At 40.8% G+C, this 17986-nt stretch overlaps 1 protein-coding gene across 6 annotated transcripts in view; it reads left to right on the top strand.

The window, feature by feature from the left end:
• Positions 1-17986, top strand: part of PRR5 (proline rich 5) — a 75206-nt gene that overhangs the window by 29807 nt on the left and 27413 nt on the right. For 3 of the 6 annotated variants that reach the window (XM_017738694.1, XM_017738695.1, XM_008637170.2), the window contains 5 exons: positions 4058-4138; positions 9631-9679; positions 10329-10386; positions 15475-15566; positions 17682-17822. In XM_017738694.1, the coding sequence (XP_017594183.1) occupies positions 4058-4138; positions 9631-9679; positions 10329-10386; positions 15475-15566; positions 17682-17822 (421 nt within the window). Of the gene's footprint in view, positions 1-88; positions 110-3908; positions 3960-4057; positions 4139-9630; positions 9680-10328; positions 10387-15474; positions 15567-17681; positions 17823-17986 lie in introns of those variants that run through there. The other 3 variants (XM_017738698.1, XM_017738697.1, XM_017738696.1) reach the window with 3 other exon arrangements.

Here is a 17986-nt window from a genome sequence, read left to right as displayed (position 1 = left end):
CAGCTGGACTGAACCTGTGCTGAAAATGGGCTCTTCCCAATTGGATTAAGATAATTCAGAAAAATGATGTTTTACTCTGGAGCAAGGGTGTCTTCAAGAAGGTTTTGATGTAAGTATATCAGGTTAATTATTGTTAATTAGCTGTTCATGTAACTGTGCAGAGGAAATTTGCCCTAACTAATTTAGTCCCTTTTGGAAGTGTAAATGTTGTCTTTAACTGCCGGGTAGTCACAGGGTGCGATTATTCACACAGCATTGTTTTTTTCTTATGGACTTCACCTGGAGCTCTGGGAAGAGGAGAATTTGCAAACACTACATAAAAATCATTGTAGTTTTTTCACCTATGCTGTTTGCACGCAAAGGCAGTGACTGCTTTAGAGAACTAAAATTATCTGTGTGACGTTTATGGAATGTTGACGTTGGCTAGTCCTGCTGCTTTGCCAGGAAATGCTGAGCTGGAAGGGCCATGGCCATGGTTGAAACACACAGAAGGTCAGGACTTAAAAGACTTGCAAGCCCAGCTTTGGAGTTGTTCATCATCTCCGTGGCCAAACTGATTCTGATCTGGCAGAATGTTTTAATTGCAATAGTTTTTCCTTCTTGGCTTCCAGATGTCAGTAAAAGAACAGGGTGTTACTGGAGGGAGCCAGGCTCCCACCCCAGTGCTGTCTGGGTGGACAAATAGCAACTCAGGAGAAATGTATGTTATGGTGGTATCAGGCTCTATGGGTAGTAGCCTATAATAGATTGATACTGTACAAAAATCAGAATTATCCACCAAATCTTGCCCACCTTGACCCTGGCACTGTTGGGCTGTTTGGGAGTGCTGTCAGCAAGCATCCAGCTCTGTGCTCCAGGGATTTACACCTTCCATATCCCTTCATGCTGAAGCTAATGGTGGGGAAAGTCTGTGCTGTGTGTGCTGGAGCTGCCATTCCCCACGTTTTGGACAGCTGGAGCCACCTCCTCCTCAGGTGGTTCAGTGAAATGTGGAATGAGTTGTTGTTTGAAAGAGGTAAAGTTTCTTAGGCTGCTGAGTTGATTTTTGTGGCTGTGAGTCCTTCCTTGGTTTTATGTAGTTTGCCTTTGGCAATCTGTAGCTACCATGGGATAGATAAATACAATACATTGCTGGAACTATCTGACATTTTGTTGTCATTCTAAAGGCAACACCCCAAAAAACCTGGTCTCTTCAGTTTTCTCATCCTGATTTCCCCTCCTCCAGCGAGCCTGTTCTGTTGAGTTTTTTGGGCTCTATTGGGCTGTTTCCTGCAGTACCGTTTTCTGTGCACACGCTTACACACAAAGCAACTACAGGGAAGGTGTTTACTATAATATTAGTGCATGAGTGCATCCATTATTAACTTTCATGTTGTAAAAGAGTTACAGAAGGGAGTTTACAAGGCATTTTCAGTTCAGGTTAACTAATGCAATATAAGTTTAATTATGTACATTACTGACTTAAGCCTCAATGAAAGCTGGTTGCAGGCACGGGTAAAGTGATCTACCCACCTCAAGCATCTTGCAGGACTTCTGTGTGTAAGCAGCAGCCTAGATTTTCTTTACGCCAAAAGGTTTAACCATTCTGACCACATCTTTTTAAACAATCACTTGTTATAGAAACCCATTGATTTAAGCAAGGTCTGGGTGTGTTTTTTCATTAGCTTAAGGTAACTGAGAAGATTTAAGCCAACTTTTCATCATCCTGACACCAACTGAGGCCACCAACAGCATCCCGGTTATTCTGACTCCTCTGTGTTTGCTCTTAAGGAAGTGTGGACGGCCAGTTCCAGTGCCATCCTCACATAACCTGCAGGCAGGGGCTGTATCCTGCACCTTCCATACAAGCACTGCTATCTGTGATGGGAAGAAAAGGCAAGTGGTCAACTTAATGAGGCCAAGACTTGTTTTCCAGACTACGACATTGTCCCTCACTACAAGGGAGATCCCAGGCAGATTAAAAGCTCACTGCTAGCATGTTTTATGTAGATGCCGTTCTCCTGTATAGACAATAACTTAAATCCTCACAACCTGTCCCCCTTAGTTCTGGTTAAAAAAGCTTGCTCTCTCTTATTTCTTTGAGGAATAAGAGCTGGAGAGAGAAGACCTCTCCCTCATTTAGAAAGGGGTGCCAGAGAGAAAGAGAGAGAGCCCGTTGCCTTTTAGGAGAGATAGTCATTCTTTGCAGAAGACTGGCAGGGAACATTGCAAAGTTCATTTCAGAATCAGAGCATAAGTGTGGGCACTGGCATTCCCGAGGCACTCTTTGCTGCTGCCGGGCATAGCTCCTGCAATGACATCCCCTTGCAATGGGAGCAGCCCCATGCAGCTGGATCTGGCCCTGGATCAGGCCAGAGCTGACCAAGTCTTCCAGCACCTGAAGGGAGCCTACAAGAAAGAAGGAGAGAGACTTTCTACAAGGACATGTGGTGACAGGACAAGGGGGAATGGCTTCAAATTGACAGAGAGTAGGTTTAGACTGGATGTTGCCATAAGTTATTCACTACATTAATCTTATTTCCCATATTACTCATAATATTAAAATACCCAAGTCATTTCACTGTATACCAGAGACATTTATCTGCCAATTTTCAAGGAATCATTAATTGAGTGTGTCTGTATGAGCCAGCCAAAATATTCTGGGTTAGATCATGAATGTATGCCTGTGCTTGTGGGTGTAGGGGGGAAGGAGGGATTGCTGTGGCAGTAGTAGTGTGTAAGGCCTCAGAAACATCTTCAAAGGAACAAAAGAGAGAAGACGATAATGGTTCTTATTTCTGTCTGCATCTGTATTTCTCCACAGCAGGTCAGACCCTTCACCTGCCACTTTTAGTTTCCTTTTTCATTAGATGAAGATGGCCGAGCTTTTCTGATAGTGCATCTCTTTGCTATTGTATGCCTGCATTTTGAATCTCTCAGTGAACAGTGTTGAGTTTACCTTCCAGTCAGTCCTCTGCTCCCAGCAGGCATTGAAAGGAGCTGTCTTATGGGCCTGGGAAAGTTTAGTGTGGGCACTGGCATTCCCGAGGCACTCTTTGCTGCTGCCTGGCATAGCTCCTGCAATGACATCCCCTTGCAATGGGAGCAGCCCCATGCAGCTGGATCTGGCCCTGGATCAGGCCAGAGCTGACCAAGTCTTCCAGCACCTGAAGGGAGCCTACAAGAAAGAAGGAGAGAGACTTTCTACAAGGACATGTGGTGACAGGACAAGGGGGAATGGCTTCAAATTGACAGAGAGTAGGTTTAGACTGGATGTTAGGAAGAAATTCCTCCCTGTGAGGGTGGTGAGGCCCTGGCACAGGGTGCCCAGAGAAGCTGTGGCTGCTCCATCCCTGGAAGCATTCAAGGCCGGGTTGGACGGGCCTTGGAACAATCTGCTTTAATGGAAGGTGTCCCTGCCAATGAGGGGGGTGAGACAGGATGATCTTTAGGTCCTTTCCAACCCAGGACATCCTGGGATTCTATGATAAGCTCTTCCACCAGTAGGAATCAAGCTTCCTCCCCCTGGACACCTTATGAACAGATACCAACCACCTTTAGCTCTTCTTTACAAGACACAGCCCCACATCCTTGTACCTGCAGGAGGGGCAAATGTGGTCCTGGTCCTGCTTTCCAGAGCTGTAAAGCTGATTGCTGCTCCCTTGCACAGACTCTAGTGCAGTGGATGCTGTTAATTGTCTCTGCAGTGAGTCACAGAGATAAAAAACTATACTTCTAAATACTTCAAATATACTTAATATGTGAATGTATTAAAAGTTATAGTTGACATACTTAAAGTACTTAAAAATATAGGCCTAAGTTTTTGAAATTACTGATTTCAAATGTGCAGCTGTTGAATTTACTGAGTTGGAACAAATCAAAAAGAACTGATTTTCAAAGATGTTATCTATTTTCTAGGCAGTTCCTTTAAGGCATCTGGGATGGATGGACTACCGGAAGTCATCTATGACTTTTAAAAGGTCCTGAAGTGTCTAGAGAGAAATGCTGGGCTAATTGTGGAGGTGATACCCTTCTTGAATCTTACTGGGTGCTAATGACTCCTCATGTCCTCTTTCAGTATCCACAATGGAGTGATAGCAGTATTCCAGCGTAAGGGTCTCCCAGACCATGAACTTTACAACCTCAATGAAGGAGTCAGGTAAGAGACTCTGCCATGCAAGGTGTTCTCAGCCAGATGCTCAGTACTGTTTGCCAGCCCTCACACTTCAGAGCTTCTGCAGAGTGGTAAGGTTTTTCTCCCAGTGGCAGTTTCGACCACCACAGTCCATTTTCCCTCAGTAATTGCTGCTGCTGATGTGTATCAGCACCTCACTGTGGGCAAGAGCTGATCCCTCCTTCTTCAGGAGGAATTCAGCCCTGAGCAGTAGGGTTTATTTAGAGTCCGTCTTGATGTCCTGGTTTAAAACTAAGGAAGGGAAAACCTGCACCCCTCTAGTGATTCAGCCCTATTTCTCGGTAGTGATACTTGCCATTTCCAGAGGTGCCACTCTCAGGTGCTTCCCTTGCATCTGTGGAGGAGGTAAGGCCTCAGTGAGACATGGCAAGGAAAGATGTCCTGCCTGGTGATCCCTTAGATCTACTGCTCCTTCCACGCAGCATGAGTGTATGTGAAGTTACAAAGCTGTCCTGTTAACACCATAGCCTGAGTAACACTGAGCAACAGACTAACTATAGGCCAGTGAGATGTATAATGGGAACTTTCTTCCCTTTAAAAAAAAGTGAAAGCCCTACTATTTGAGTTACTTAAGTTACAATTGAAAAGAAAATTAACCAAGATATAAGCTGATATCTGGATTTACAGCACTTCACATTTTACTACTTTTTCAGCACTTATTATTACTTACCAAACCCTCCTCTCAGTGGTAAGGGCAAGGTAGTAGATTTCCTTTTAGAAGTTTGTCCACTGCTTTACAAAATAAATGGTGGAAAAGAATCTGCACTTACAAAAGACAGACAGCTTATTACATTCCCTGGCTGTCTTCAGATATGATCCTTAGTTATTCCCTTTCCCTTACCACTTACTCTGTCTGGACACTGGAGTCTGACAAAATCCCCAGAATACCCAGAAATTCTGGGTTTATCTGTTCCTGTCTGGTTCCCAGTCTGGGATAGTTGGCCCAGTCTGGTTCCTTTAATTGTGAAAATACCTTCAGAAAAGTCCAGCCAGATGATACTGGGCCTGTATTTGCTCTTTTTGAGATTAAAATAAACTTACTCTCCAGTTATTTCTTACTTCTCTGGGGAGAAAATTACATACAAAGAATAGCTTTTCTAGGATGTCTGTCAGTTAGCATGATCCATCAATCATGTTGAGTTACTTACTGGAATAATGGTTAATTATTATTATTATACTTCTGGGCTGAGATTTCTTCACTCCATGCATTTCCCTTAATAGGCTCATCTACTGGTGGGGGACAGGAGAGGAAAAATTTTCTGCTGATGTGTCATACAAATATAATCTTGTATGAACCAACAAACAGATAGAAATGTGCCCAAATTTTGCTTTAATTTACCTTGCTATAAACCCTGCACCACAATGATGCTTGGTAATGCAGTTGAGTTGAATTTATTGCAGCATCTCATTGTGGCTGAACGGACAAACTGACTAGAAATACACTGATTTTTTTTTTTCCATTTTATGAAGGGCTTTGCTGTCACCTGATAGGCCCATTTCTTTTTGTTTGGGTAGGTTTAATGCTGCTTTGTTGGTATCTCAGCTGATAGCTCACTTCAGGGAGAATGCCTGGTGCCTCATACCTGAGCTGATGATGAAATTACTGATTTGACATGTGCCAAAAATACCTTACTGCTTTTGCTATTTATTTCAAAATAACTTCTTTGGGTTAATGTTATTATTGAGTGCAAAAATACCTGATTCATAAACATGACCTCAGAAGTGGAACAAGTGTATATTTTCCTTACGATTGTTTTAGATGCATTTTCCCATGAGTACAAAATGAGAAAGAAATACATTATTTCCACTGGGCAGATTATTTCCCCTGGGCAGAATTCAAATGTGGAAACATTCAGGTAAATGGTTAATATTAGTTAGTTACTTTTTTGAATAGTTACAGGACAGTAAAAGAAGTTATTTTACTTTACCGCTTTAATTAGAGCAGATTCTGGAATATTTTTCATAATAAACCCCTGAATATCCAAGTTGACTCATAGATCAAGTGTAAATATTTGAACAATATTTGCACACCATTGTTTTGACTCAGGAATGTCACGTATATTCAACTACCATGTGTCACATACATGCAAACAAATACATAAAACTTGTGAACACACATCTGGAGGCTTTGAACCCTGATTATTTAAGAAAACATCAGTGGATACAAATCTGTGCAGTACCATTTACTTTTCTTCTAGGTTTGGCTCATAAGAGCTGCCACTTATTTATACCAATGCCTTTTGACACCGTTCTTGTGTTCCTGTGGCATTAAAAAGTGGCCTTAAATACAGAATTACATACACAGCCCTCAGAACCCCTATTGCAATAAAACCAGTTGTCTCTCACACTGCTGGAACTCCTGAATTCCTCTGCTAAAGCTGATGAAGCACAGTAAAGTCCCAACAACTGGGAGCATCACCAGTATGTGGCCTGTGCCTTCCTTCTTCTGGGCCCTTACTGAGTAATTTAGTAGGAGATTGAGTCAAAATCTGGTAATAAAAATCTCCGTGCGTATACGTACCGTTTAGTTTTCTCTTGGTCCATGTCTGCAATATTAATAATCAAATAGCGTTTTCTCCTTTTTCATTTCATGTACCATATGTCATTTCAAAGTGTTTATTTTGACCACTTTTAAAACAAGGAAGAAAAAGAAGGAAACGGAAACACAGTGGAAGCAGGATGTCCTGTATTAAAACTAATACATATTTATAGCTGCCCCTTTTCTGAGTTTCAGGATTCTGATGTGATTCAAACAAAGCACATTTTAGTGGCATTTCCTCTTTTGCAGACAGAGTTCAAACCCAGTAAAATCATTTGTTTGCTTCATTTAACTTTATTTAACATCTATTATGCAGTATTACACTTTCCATTCTGAGTAATGTTGCAAGAGTTAATTTTAAAATGAACCAATGAAGCAGCAGCAGGGGAAAAAAAAGTCAGGAGCTATTTTAGCACACTTAAAGGGAATTTATATTACCATCTTAATTTATGAAGTCATTAAACGGGCAATGAAGGCCTCATATCAATGATAGAGAAGCTTTATGAGTGCAAAGTGCCTGGCTTAAAAATCAGATGTACTTGAAATAAGATCTGCTGTCTGGTCAGGGATCTCTTTTAAGGCTAATCAGATTTTTTCCCAGATTCCACCCTGATGTCCACATGTCTAGATAAGGTTGGTCAGTAATTGAAATTATCCAGGATCTGAAAGCCTAACTGTTTTTTGTTAAAGGAAATTAAGCAAGGGTGAAAAAAAAATTGCAAGCAATGTCTTGGATCCACTTTTGTTGTGGGTCTCTTTTAAATGAACATATAAAAAGAATATCAAACACCAGTGTTCTGATCTGGCCTGAGGGCCTCACTGTTTCACTAGAAATGCATTAAGTAGCTTGAAGTATCTGTATTATTAGGGATTCAAAAAGCAAGATGCTTGAATTGTGTTGTCAATTCTTCTGTCCTGTAAAAAGAGATGTTAATGTAGGCATAGTGCTGCCTGGTGTGGTGCAGTCCAGTGCATATAACTACCTACACGCTGGCTGTTTGATTTCAGCTGAAGAAATGGAAATGTGGTGGCATCTTGTTTTATCAGAGAGCTGGCTATTGGATAAACAGAACATACATTCTTATTTCTGGTCCTAAATACCAGAATTTATCAGTAGAACCTAAAATATTCAAAGAGAAGGTAGTTGCACATCACCTTTTCAAGACCGTGAGGAATCCATCTGGAGCTGCTAGCTTGAGGAGAGAGTAGAAAATTAAGCAGAATCTGTCAGCATAAAGTACTAGTATTTTTTTGAAACAGTGGCACAAAGAGATACATGAGAATTAATTGTCACTCTCATAGGAAAATTCAAACCTGCAACTTTCTTGTTAGTTCAACCTAAAAATGGTCTGTCTATCCATGTTCAAAGTAAGATGAACCTTTAGTGTCATCACTTGTGATCTAGAAAAAAGTCACCTCACTGGACAGTAAATTTCCACTTGGAGTGGACACGCTGCAATTTGGCTGTCACAACCTTTTTCCCCTTGACTTCTGTTAAGGCACTGGAACTTGAGCAGCCTTTGAGAGAGGTGGCTTTTAAACCCTGCCAAGGGCTTGTCAGTATTACTGTTGAGGGCAGAGTTTCAGGGTGCTGCCAGGGCTGTCTTCTCCCACATGTTACAGCCACATGCTGAGGGAGCTGGTGATCCAACAGCTCTTCATGACAAGGGGAGACCTATGGATAATGCCTCAGCTGGCTTTCAGAACCTTTGTTCATAAATAGTTTGTCCAAATTAATCAAGTTTCTAGCTGAAAAGGACTTTGATGCTTAGGAGCATCTGAAAATGCTCTTCCTTCTGTTTATTTTTTATTTAATTTCTGCCTAGACCTTCCAGAGCTATGAGGTCAGTGTGGACATGTGCTTAAGGATAAATAAACCAAGATACCATATTTCAGCCTCCTCAAGACTGAAATGCTCCTCTCTTCCCTGAACTTTTAGGAGATCTCAAGAGGCTGTGCTGAAGCATGCATTGTAAAAACATCAGAATCAAGTCCTGTAGACTTTCATGGAATATGGGGCTATTCTGGATTTGGTTTGATATCCCTGTTTACTTGTTAAATGATTTGATTAATCAGTTGTCAGTTAAAGATATAACAAAAAGAGATAGATGATGTGCTATTGAATATATAACTCATATAATTACTGTAATCAAAGGTGGTGTTTAGATTTTAAGTCATGTTTGACCTCACATCTTCATGGGACCTGACATGGTCACACAGACAAGTTTTCAGAAGAGATATAGGCCAGATTTGCATGTGTTCAGAAAACCCAGCTGGGGCTATCTATGTTTCTATAAGGTCCGAGCTGTTGTTTATGCATTTAAATAGTGACCTGACTGATGAGAAGTATTATCTAGCATCCAGCGTGTGAGATGTAAATAACACAGCTTTTTAGCCATGTAGTGAATTTTACCTGGATACAAAAAGGCTTATGGACTGGGTTGAATCCAGTTTCTGAATCTGAGAGTTGTTTGTGGGCTTTTGTTTTGCATGGGAGCTTCAATTGCTCTCTGAGATTGCTTTATAGGTTTTAGTGTAGAGGAATCATGAAAGGCAGAGCTAAACTGTTAAATTCCTACCTGCCTTTTCGTTGAAACCATATGCAACTTCAGCTGTCTTGAGTCTCCTGAGTGGATGTAGGATGGAAAGCATCCTCTTTTCATCAAATCTTATTTTCCTTTCATATGTGCAGTTGAGCCATCTGAAATGACAGCAGATATTCTTCAACACACAAAAGTGCTGGTTTGAGTCTTGGTATTGTTGACTCTGTTTGCTCTCTTTGTAGTTAGTCATTAATGACAGTCTCTGTGCTCATACTAAAGTAATTTGCTATTCGTGACTTCCCCTCTTTCATGCAGTGCACAGCTAATGTGATTTGCTGATTACACAGATTCCTTTCTTGCTCTTTTTAATACAGGCAATTACTGAAAACAGAACTGGGATCCTTTTTCACTGAGTATCTGCAGGTAGGCCTGTGTTTTCTTTATTTAAATCCAATTCTGTTATATGCTACTGAGAAAAATAATTTTGCCCACTCTAAATGATGACCTGGAGACCCTTGAAACCATTCAGAGATGTCCACTGACTTCTCTGTGATTTTGAAATTAAGGGATTAATGGGATTCGGATTTTATACACATACATATAGTTAGATTGTGAAAGCCCAACCTGTGACTTTGTTTCTGTAGGTAATTTCTGTCTTTCATGAGGTTTCAGACATTCTTTTTTAGCTTAAAATTGAAGTCCCTGAGTAAACCAGTGAAGATAATTGCAGTAGAGTTACTAGGAAAGACTTTTAGAAGTCAGTACCACTGTCTGTTGAAGCAATATTCTTTCTGCTTCTCTAAGTACATGTTTTGTAGGTCGGTCATTTGAAGTTTGAGAAGCACTTTGTACTGCACAAAATACATCCTTTATCCTAAAACCAGCAGCCAATTATAGCATTTCACAAGTGTTCCAAGTGATTTAAATAAGATGGACACAGCAAGAGTTCTCTGATGATTAATTTTTAAAATAAAAAACCCCCTTCACTGTCTAAAGAATGAATGAAATGTGAAACATGATGGCTGTAGGGAAGCACAGAATTGAGTAAAGGTAGTCTGTATTTTATTTACAGAATCAGCTGCTCACAAAAGGCATGGTGATCCTAAGGGACAAGATCCGGTTTTATGAAGGTAACTTGGATTTTAGCATGGCTATGTATGTCACAGGAGTTTTAGCAAATGCACTCTAGAGGCACTGGCATGCTTTCCACTATCTTCCTGGGACTATGGATTAGCATGTCTCAATCCATTCCTACAGTATGTTGTTGGGTCCCGCCTTGGTGTTCTCACTAACCTTCATAAAAGGGAGGTGATTGCCTAGAGCAGCTTTGAGGGAGTCAGGGAAGGATTACCTCCAGCAAGGACACTTCCTTCTCCTTCAGTTATATCCTGCTCAGGAAAAGTGAAAATAGACTGAGATATGTAATAAACAAAAAACTAAGCACAAAGATCCCAGTTAGTTTTAAGTATCTAAGTCCAAAATAATGCTGTAGCTTATTTTAAGAGTTATTCTGGAGTCATGCTGACATAAATGAGGTCAGGCACTGTCTCTCTGGTTTTAAAGTCAAGGCCCCATGTAACTGTCTACACCTTCTGGAGGTACCACCTTATGGAAGTAACATCAAGGATAAATCTCCACCTGGTGTGTTGCTTTATAGTCACCCATATTTTGTCTAAATGCTATTACATGGCATTTAGATGTATTGTTAAATATGCTGTCTTGTCATAGATTTGGCATTCAAGTTGTGCCAGGGGAGGTTTAGATTGCATGTTAGAAAAAAATTTCTTCACCAAAAGAGTTGTTCAGGCATTGGAACAGGCTGCCCAGGGCAGTGGTGGAGTCACCAACCCTGGAGGTATTTAAAAGTCATGTAGATGCAGCACTTGGGGACATGGCTTAGAGGTGGCCTTGGCAATGCTGGGTTAATGGTTGGACTTGATGATCTTGGAGGTGTTTTCCAACCTAAATGATCTGTGATTCTATACATCAAATGGTGAAATGGTTTTGTAATAGCTTCAAGAATTATTGCCCATGTAAACATTCTAAAGATCTTTGGGGAGTGAAGGCAGTTTTAAAGAAATGCATCTTTCCTTTTCCAAAGCTGTAGTCACAAGGTCACTTAGTCTAAATGTACTGCTTAAGCAGGAGCTTGGAGACAACTGTTTCCATTAGTCTCAGCTATCTATAAATCCTGGATGTGACCTTTCATTACTGACAGTACAGTTGATCAGATTAGGGTGGTGCTATAGAATCAAGCTTTTCTGATGAAAAGACAGTAGCCCTGAACACCGCAAAAAGAGAACCAATTTCACATTAAAAACCCCAAAGTCCACAAAAAAGTACTGAAACTCCTTAAGCTGAACATCAGATTCCACAGTTATATAAAACAACAGCTTGGAGAGCACAGAGGGAGCTCAAGGCCTTCATAGCTGCTTTGTAAATCACAAAGGAAGTTGTTTTATAAGTATCAAATCAGCAGATGAGATACAGACCTAGCAAAGTCCAATCTTTTTTTTTTCCTGGTATTACCAGCTTGAAAATCAAAAATAATGCATCTGAAGTTTGAGACCAAAGCTTAGATGAAAACCTAAAATGTGAGACCACTAAAGGGCTTTCAAATATAGGACCATGTTTGGGAAATACCTAATTTCAGCAAGCTGTTGATTTAAATCTTATTTTGGTTTTTGATTTAGTGTGTCATTTTATGGTTGCCGCTTAAGATATAGTCAGAAATTCTGGTGACAATTAAACTGGTCATGTTTTTTCCAAGTCTATGCTCAGAAATGTTATCTCTCTAAAACTGGCAAGTTACAGGAGGGTGGCAGTAATTCAGGCATCTCATTCAGAGGCAGAGGTATTTCTGACACACAGCTTTCCTGGGGAGTTGCTGGTGGACTTGAGTTTCCAAGGCTGGAATTTGTGTTTCTTGGCAGCAAATGCAGCCCTGCCCCAGAATCCATCCTGTAGTCAGTGACCGCATGGCTCTCAAAACACCCAAGACAGAGCTGGAAGCATGGAAGTCTTGGAGCTCCCATTCTGAGCAGGGTTTGCTTCCTGGGTCTGCAGCAGCAGCAGTCCTGCCCTCAAATCTCAGGTTGCCCCCATCCCATGGTTTGAGTTGCCCTCTCCACTTGGTGTTCAAGTTTTCATAAGAGAAAAAACCCCACACTTTGGAGGGCTTTTGTCTTGCAGAAGGTTTTGAAAATCACAGAATCACAGAATGGTTTGGGTTGGAAGGAACCTTAAAGATCATCCTGATTCACTCACCTGCCATGGGCAGGGACACCTTCCACTAGACCAGGTCGCTCCAAGACCCGTCCAGCCCAGCCTCGGACACTTCCAGGGGTGGGGCAGCCACAGCTTCTCTGAGCACCCTGTTTCAGGGCCTCACCACCCTCAAAGAGAAGAATTTCTTCCTAATACCTAATTATTTATTCTTATATTTATTTAATGAGTTTCAATTAACTTTTAGAATCCCTGTGAAAAGTACCAAATGCATTTTTATGCCATACAAAATTGACTATATTGTGCTTCGTTAAAATAAGCATTAACCCAGTTTCCTGGAATCCAGCAAATGTTTATGCTAAATGTAGCGATTTTTGCCTGACAGTAAAAAAAGGATATGTCCTTGATAACACATGTAAGTCACATTCCTTCATGTGGAAGATGGTCATTATCAACAAATCATAGGAATTATTCCACAGCCCTCAGTAAAAGGCCTGCCTACCTGTGTCATTTAACTCTGCAGCCTTTCTGAGCTGCTGTGCAGAAATTAAGTCTCAAAACAAGCTGTCCACAAGATTGAATAAGTACTTGATGGTAAAGGCATGTTTACCTCAACAGAGTAATTTAACTTCATACTATTCTAGCAGCAAGATTGATAAGGGCTTTTAACCTCACCTTGTGGGAACTAACATATTTAACTCCTTAAAACTCTGCCTTCAGGGTGTAGTGGTTGGGCTTTTCCTTCATGATTGGATTTATATCTTGGAAGCACTTTGGTATTTCAGACACTAGTATTGGATTTGGTTATTTGGTCATATATGCAAGGTTATTTTCATGATTTAACCCCAGCCAGCAGCTCTGCTCCATGGAGCCACTCATTCACTTCCCTCTGTGGTATGGGGGGGAGGGTTGGAGGGGTAAAGTGAAAAAACTGGTGTGTTGAAATAATGACAAGTTCATAGGTAAAGCAAAAATTATGCATGCAAGCAAAGCAAAATAGCATTCATTCCCCACTTTTCACGGGCAGGCAGGTGTTCAGCCGTCCCAGGAAAGTCGGGCTCAGTGACGCGCAACGGTGACTTGGGAAGACAAACACAATCACTCCAAATGTCCTGCTTTCCTCTGTCTTCCCCCAGCTCTGTATGCTGACCATGACACCATATGGTCTAGGATGTCCCTGTGGCCAGTTGCGAAAAGCAGTCCCAGCCATGTCCCCTCCCAGCTCCTTGTTTCCCCCCAAGCCCTCACTGGTGGGGTGGGAAAGGAGCAGAAAAGGCCTTGGCTCTGTGCACACCCTGCTCAGCACTAACTAAAACATCCCTGCGTTATCACAGTGTTCCAGCCACTACCAGATACTGGGAAGAAAATGAAACTTATCCCAGCAAAAACCAGCACATGTTTATTACTATTATTATTAATAATATTATTGCTATTAATAATTAATATTACTACTATAATTGTTATTATTACTAATACTACTGCTACAGCTGCTAGAAATTTTTGGACTTGGTTCCCTGCTGTATTTCATTAGAACTATGCAAAACAGATTTCTTTAAAAAGTTTTAAAAATGGAAACAGAGAACACCCTTTTCAGTCTTGTGCATGACTATGCAGGATAGAGAGAACTCCTGCCTGGTGGTGCTGAAAATAAGACATTGGTGTGTTCCATAAGCCAGCAGCTGCAGTATAGCAAGGTGATCCACACTTAAAGTTATCAACCTGGAAATAATTCAGGAGTTGCAGATTCACCAGAGCTATTCATTATGTGCTTAAAAGGCAGGGGGATCAAGTATCCCATAGTAAACATTGGCACTTGGCTAACTTTGAGCGTGGTTGGCAGTGTCAATGCTTTCATGCATAATTGCTTTGTGATTTGTGTGTAATTCTGGGCAAAATATTCCCTGGCTGAGGCTCAAAGTAATGCTCTAATACAAAAATTAAGAATAGTATCAGATTCTGACACCATTAGTAATATTGATTGATTGCTACCGATTTGCATCCTGGTAAGTCATATTGTCTTCTATGAATTCCTCAGAATCTCTGATGTGTTTATCTCCATAACACTTGTTGGTGGAGGTGCAGGGGCATTGCTCTCCTCTCAAAGTTGGGTTGGGGGCATAGGGATGGTAAAGAGCTTGTCCAAGGTCACAAGGGCCATTTTGGGGAACAGGGATCTGAAGCCAGAACCCACCTATTGAACCAGGTTTCCTCTATGGATCTCCGCTCCTGTATTTGCCTCTGTGTTGTGTAAAATGTTCTGTGAGGAGCTCAGTGTCCAACTTGGTTGCACAACCTGGCCAGAGCTTATCCAGATTCCACTGGGGAGGATTCCAGGTAGCTGCACCTGGGGAAGGAATGGAGGTGGCCTTGCTGTGAGGACCACAGGGAACTCACCCCATAGCAAATTCTAACTGCATCGCTTGAAAGTTACAGTAAAAATTAGAGTCCTAACACCATTGTTCCTTTCCATAGATCTTGGGTGAGTTTTTCTGTGTAAGTGGAAAAGGGAACAGTGGAAAAGCTACTCTTGTAGCTTTTGTAGATCAGTTTGAGGGGATGCTTTACGGAGCATCTCCACAGAGTTTGGTTTGCTCTGCTGCCCTGCAGCTTGAAAGGCAGGCGGGAGAATGGTGGGGTAAGTTCCTCTGCTTCCACATTCAACCTGCTCTCCTCCACAGTCCTGTCCAGCAAGTATTACTGCAAGAGGAGGATGTAACCTGGGCTATTAGTCTTTGTTCTTCACAGGGTTTTCCTGAGTAACCTCAGAGTCTCTGAGTTTATTAAGAACATTAGATGAGTCACCTGAAAAGACACAAATATGGAAGTATCTGATACACCAAAAGGAATACTAATTCCATACTGCTGATAGTAGCTCCTGCATAATTCATCTTAGCATATAGTAGCAGATTCACATTGTTTCCTGCATGTTTTACTTTTTGCAGTTAGGTGGTTACAACCAAAACTGTTCACTAGTTTGTTTTGTGTTTTTGCAGGGCAGAAACTACTGGATACCTTAGCTGAAACATGGGATTTTTTCTTCAGTGATGTCCTTCCCATGCTGCAGGCTATTTTCTATCCTGTGCAGGTGAAAAAGTTACTCTATTACCATAGAATCTTGAAAAACTGGGAAAAGCAACTTTACAGGTTCATCAGCAGACTGATGCAATCCTTAATTCTCTCTCCTTGGGCCAACCTCCCAGTGCAGCTGTTCTGTATAGTCACGTCATGCAAATGAATTACTTATGCAAATGGTTTGAAGTGCTTGGGTGGAAAAGATGAAGGGGAACTTGGAAAACAAAAGTGGAACGCAGGGAGGCTGGTTAGTCCTTCTGCCAATCATACTAAAAGTCAAAAAATGTTATGAATGATAAACTGAAATGTTGCACAGTGAAATAAGTGGAGCTGTGTTGATTTAAATATATGCATTTCCTTCTCTGCAATGTGACTTTTGTCTTTGAAGTATCTCTGCTTTTGAAAAGCAATTGTATTTCTGAGATCAAATTCTATGCTATGGTAAGTGGACAGCAACAGTCAGTGGAGTTTGACCAGTTTAGATGAGCACAGATTTTGACTCCAGTAATTTTAAATACACAATAGATACTTGATCTTCGAATGTAATGATGGCCAGAGAGTATTGTTTATCACTGAAGTCTCATGGAAATCTGTACCAGATAGGTGTGAGTGATCTTTGCAACTGCTCATAGATGCCTACAGATTTTAGTGGGAACTTGGTGCCTGAATATATTTGGGGAAACTTCAGAAACCTTCTCCCAATTTTTCAAGTGGACTTTGTCCCTAAAATGATTGCCCAAATGTTTATGATATTACTATTTGCATCTTCAGACATTTACAGGTATGAAGTCTGAATTTAAAGGAAAAGCTGCTATTTCACACTGAATTTTATTCTGAAAGGGAAGAGCTCCAAAAACATACAGGGCTACTTCACCCATAGACTTGTGTCTTACCAGTAGAAACTCTAAAACAATAGAAATAAGATATTATTAAAACATACTAGAACACAATGGGAGATTTTTCCAAGTGTCCTGTAATTTAAATCCAAGATATTTGTACACTTAGAGATATAGGTAGGCTCTAAGCCTTTTTTTATACAGCACTTGACTAAATTAGAACTCACTCAGTTGTTTTTGAGAATTGCACCAAACATCCCTATTCTCTGTTGTGTTTCTGAGGCCTTCGAAAATATTTTAGTAACACAAGTCTTCTCCCCTATCAGATGGAAATAATTACTTGAATTTCCAAAGGAACCTTGAGGGTTTAAGAGCCCTAAGTCCCATGTAAATTCAAATAGATCTAGCTGCTCATGTTCTGAAGTTTCTTCCAAAAGCCCAATTGGTGCTTATGTGCTCTTGTAAATTCTATTAATTATCAGCTGAAGCAGATTTGGGGCCTTCTTTACTTCAGTTTAAATAATTTAGAAAGTGAAAAGGAATGGGTAGGGTCAGGTTAGGCTTCTTTATTCCAGACATAAGTCAACACCAGTTGAATACCAAACCTTCCATGTGTACAGCCATATATACCCAAGGGAAAACCCCTAATGCCAGAAAGAGAAACAGTTTCACAGTTCTACATGAGGCAGGTGCTGTTAACCTCTGCAGACAGAGCTGGAGTTGTATTCTTCAACTGGGAGTTTTCCTCAGTGAGAAGGTATTGTTGAACTGAAAACAGATGGCTTTGAAAATGCAATATGAAACTTCAGCTCTGCTCCTGTCTTATAGTGAAGTCTCTCAAACCGTATAGAAAAGAGGATCCACAAGTGAGCTGAGTCAGGATTCTTGCCATATTTGAAGACAGTAAACAGCGAGTACTCAAAATCTTACAAAATAATGGAAATTCAACCAATTTGCAGCCCTGCTTTTTTTTTTTTAAACTTATGATACATTTAATTTGTGATGTACTGTTAAAATACAAAATATTCATATATCATCCAGGTCTCATCCCGTCTCAACCCTTCATCCTCTCCACATGCAGTCAGACTCAGTCACCGTCTGTTCATTACTGCCAAATCAAATTTACTGTGCAGACTTGGGGGCTGCTCTCTGTCCTTTGTTATGTTTCCTTCATGTTTCATTTAGGTTTACCATTCTTGTAATCCCTCAGGAGGGGAGGATTTTGAACAGAGGATTTTGAAACTCATTTTCATACTGCTCATAATCCATCTTGATTTCTTTCTGTTTCCAAGGGAAAGGAGCCCTCGGTTCGGCAATTGGCTCTTCTGCATTTTAGGAATATAATTACCCTCAATATAAAATTGGAAGATGCATTATCCCGTTCCAGAGCCAGAGTTCCACCATCTATTATTCAGATGCTGTTAATACTTCAGGTAAATTGGTTACTTTTCTCAGCCTGTCTTTCTGTACTGCGTTGCTGAAGTCTTCTTAAACAGTCTCTGATTTTGCTCATTCATTGAAAACTTCCTATCCAGAATGCCAGAGCTTCTGTGTTCCTGTGGTCATAATATCTAAATCCTAATATTCTAGTATCTAA

The sequence above is a fragment of the Corvus brachyrhynchos genome, unplaced genomic scaffold (genome assembly GCF_000691975.1).
Source record: "Corvus brachyrhynchos isolate BGI_N302 unplaced genomic scaffold, ASM69197v1 scaffold517, whole genome shotgun sequence".
Taxonomy (NCBI): domain Eukaryota; kingdom Metazoa; phylum Chordata; class Aves; order Passeriformes; family Corvidae; genus Corvus; species Corvus brachyrhynchos.
The sequence above is the reverse complement of the archived record's forward strand: the minus strand, read 5'-3'. Positions and strand labels throughout refer to the sequence as shown.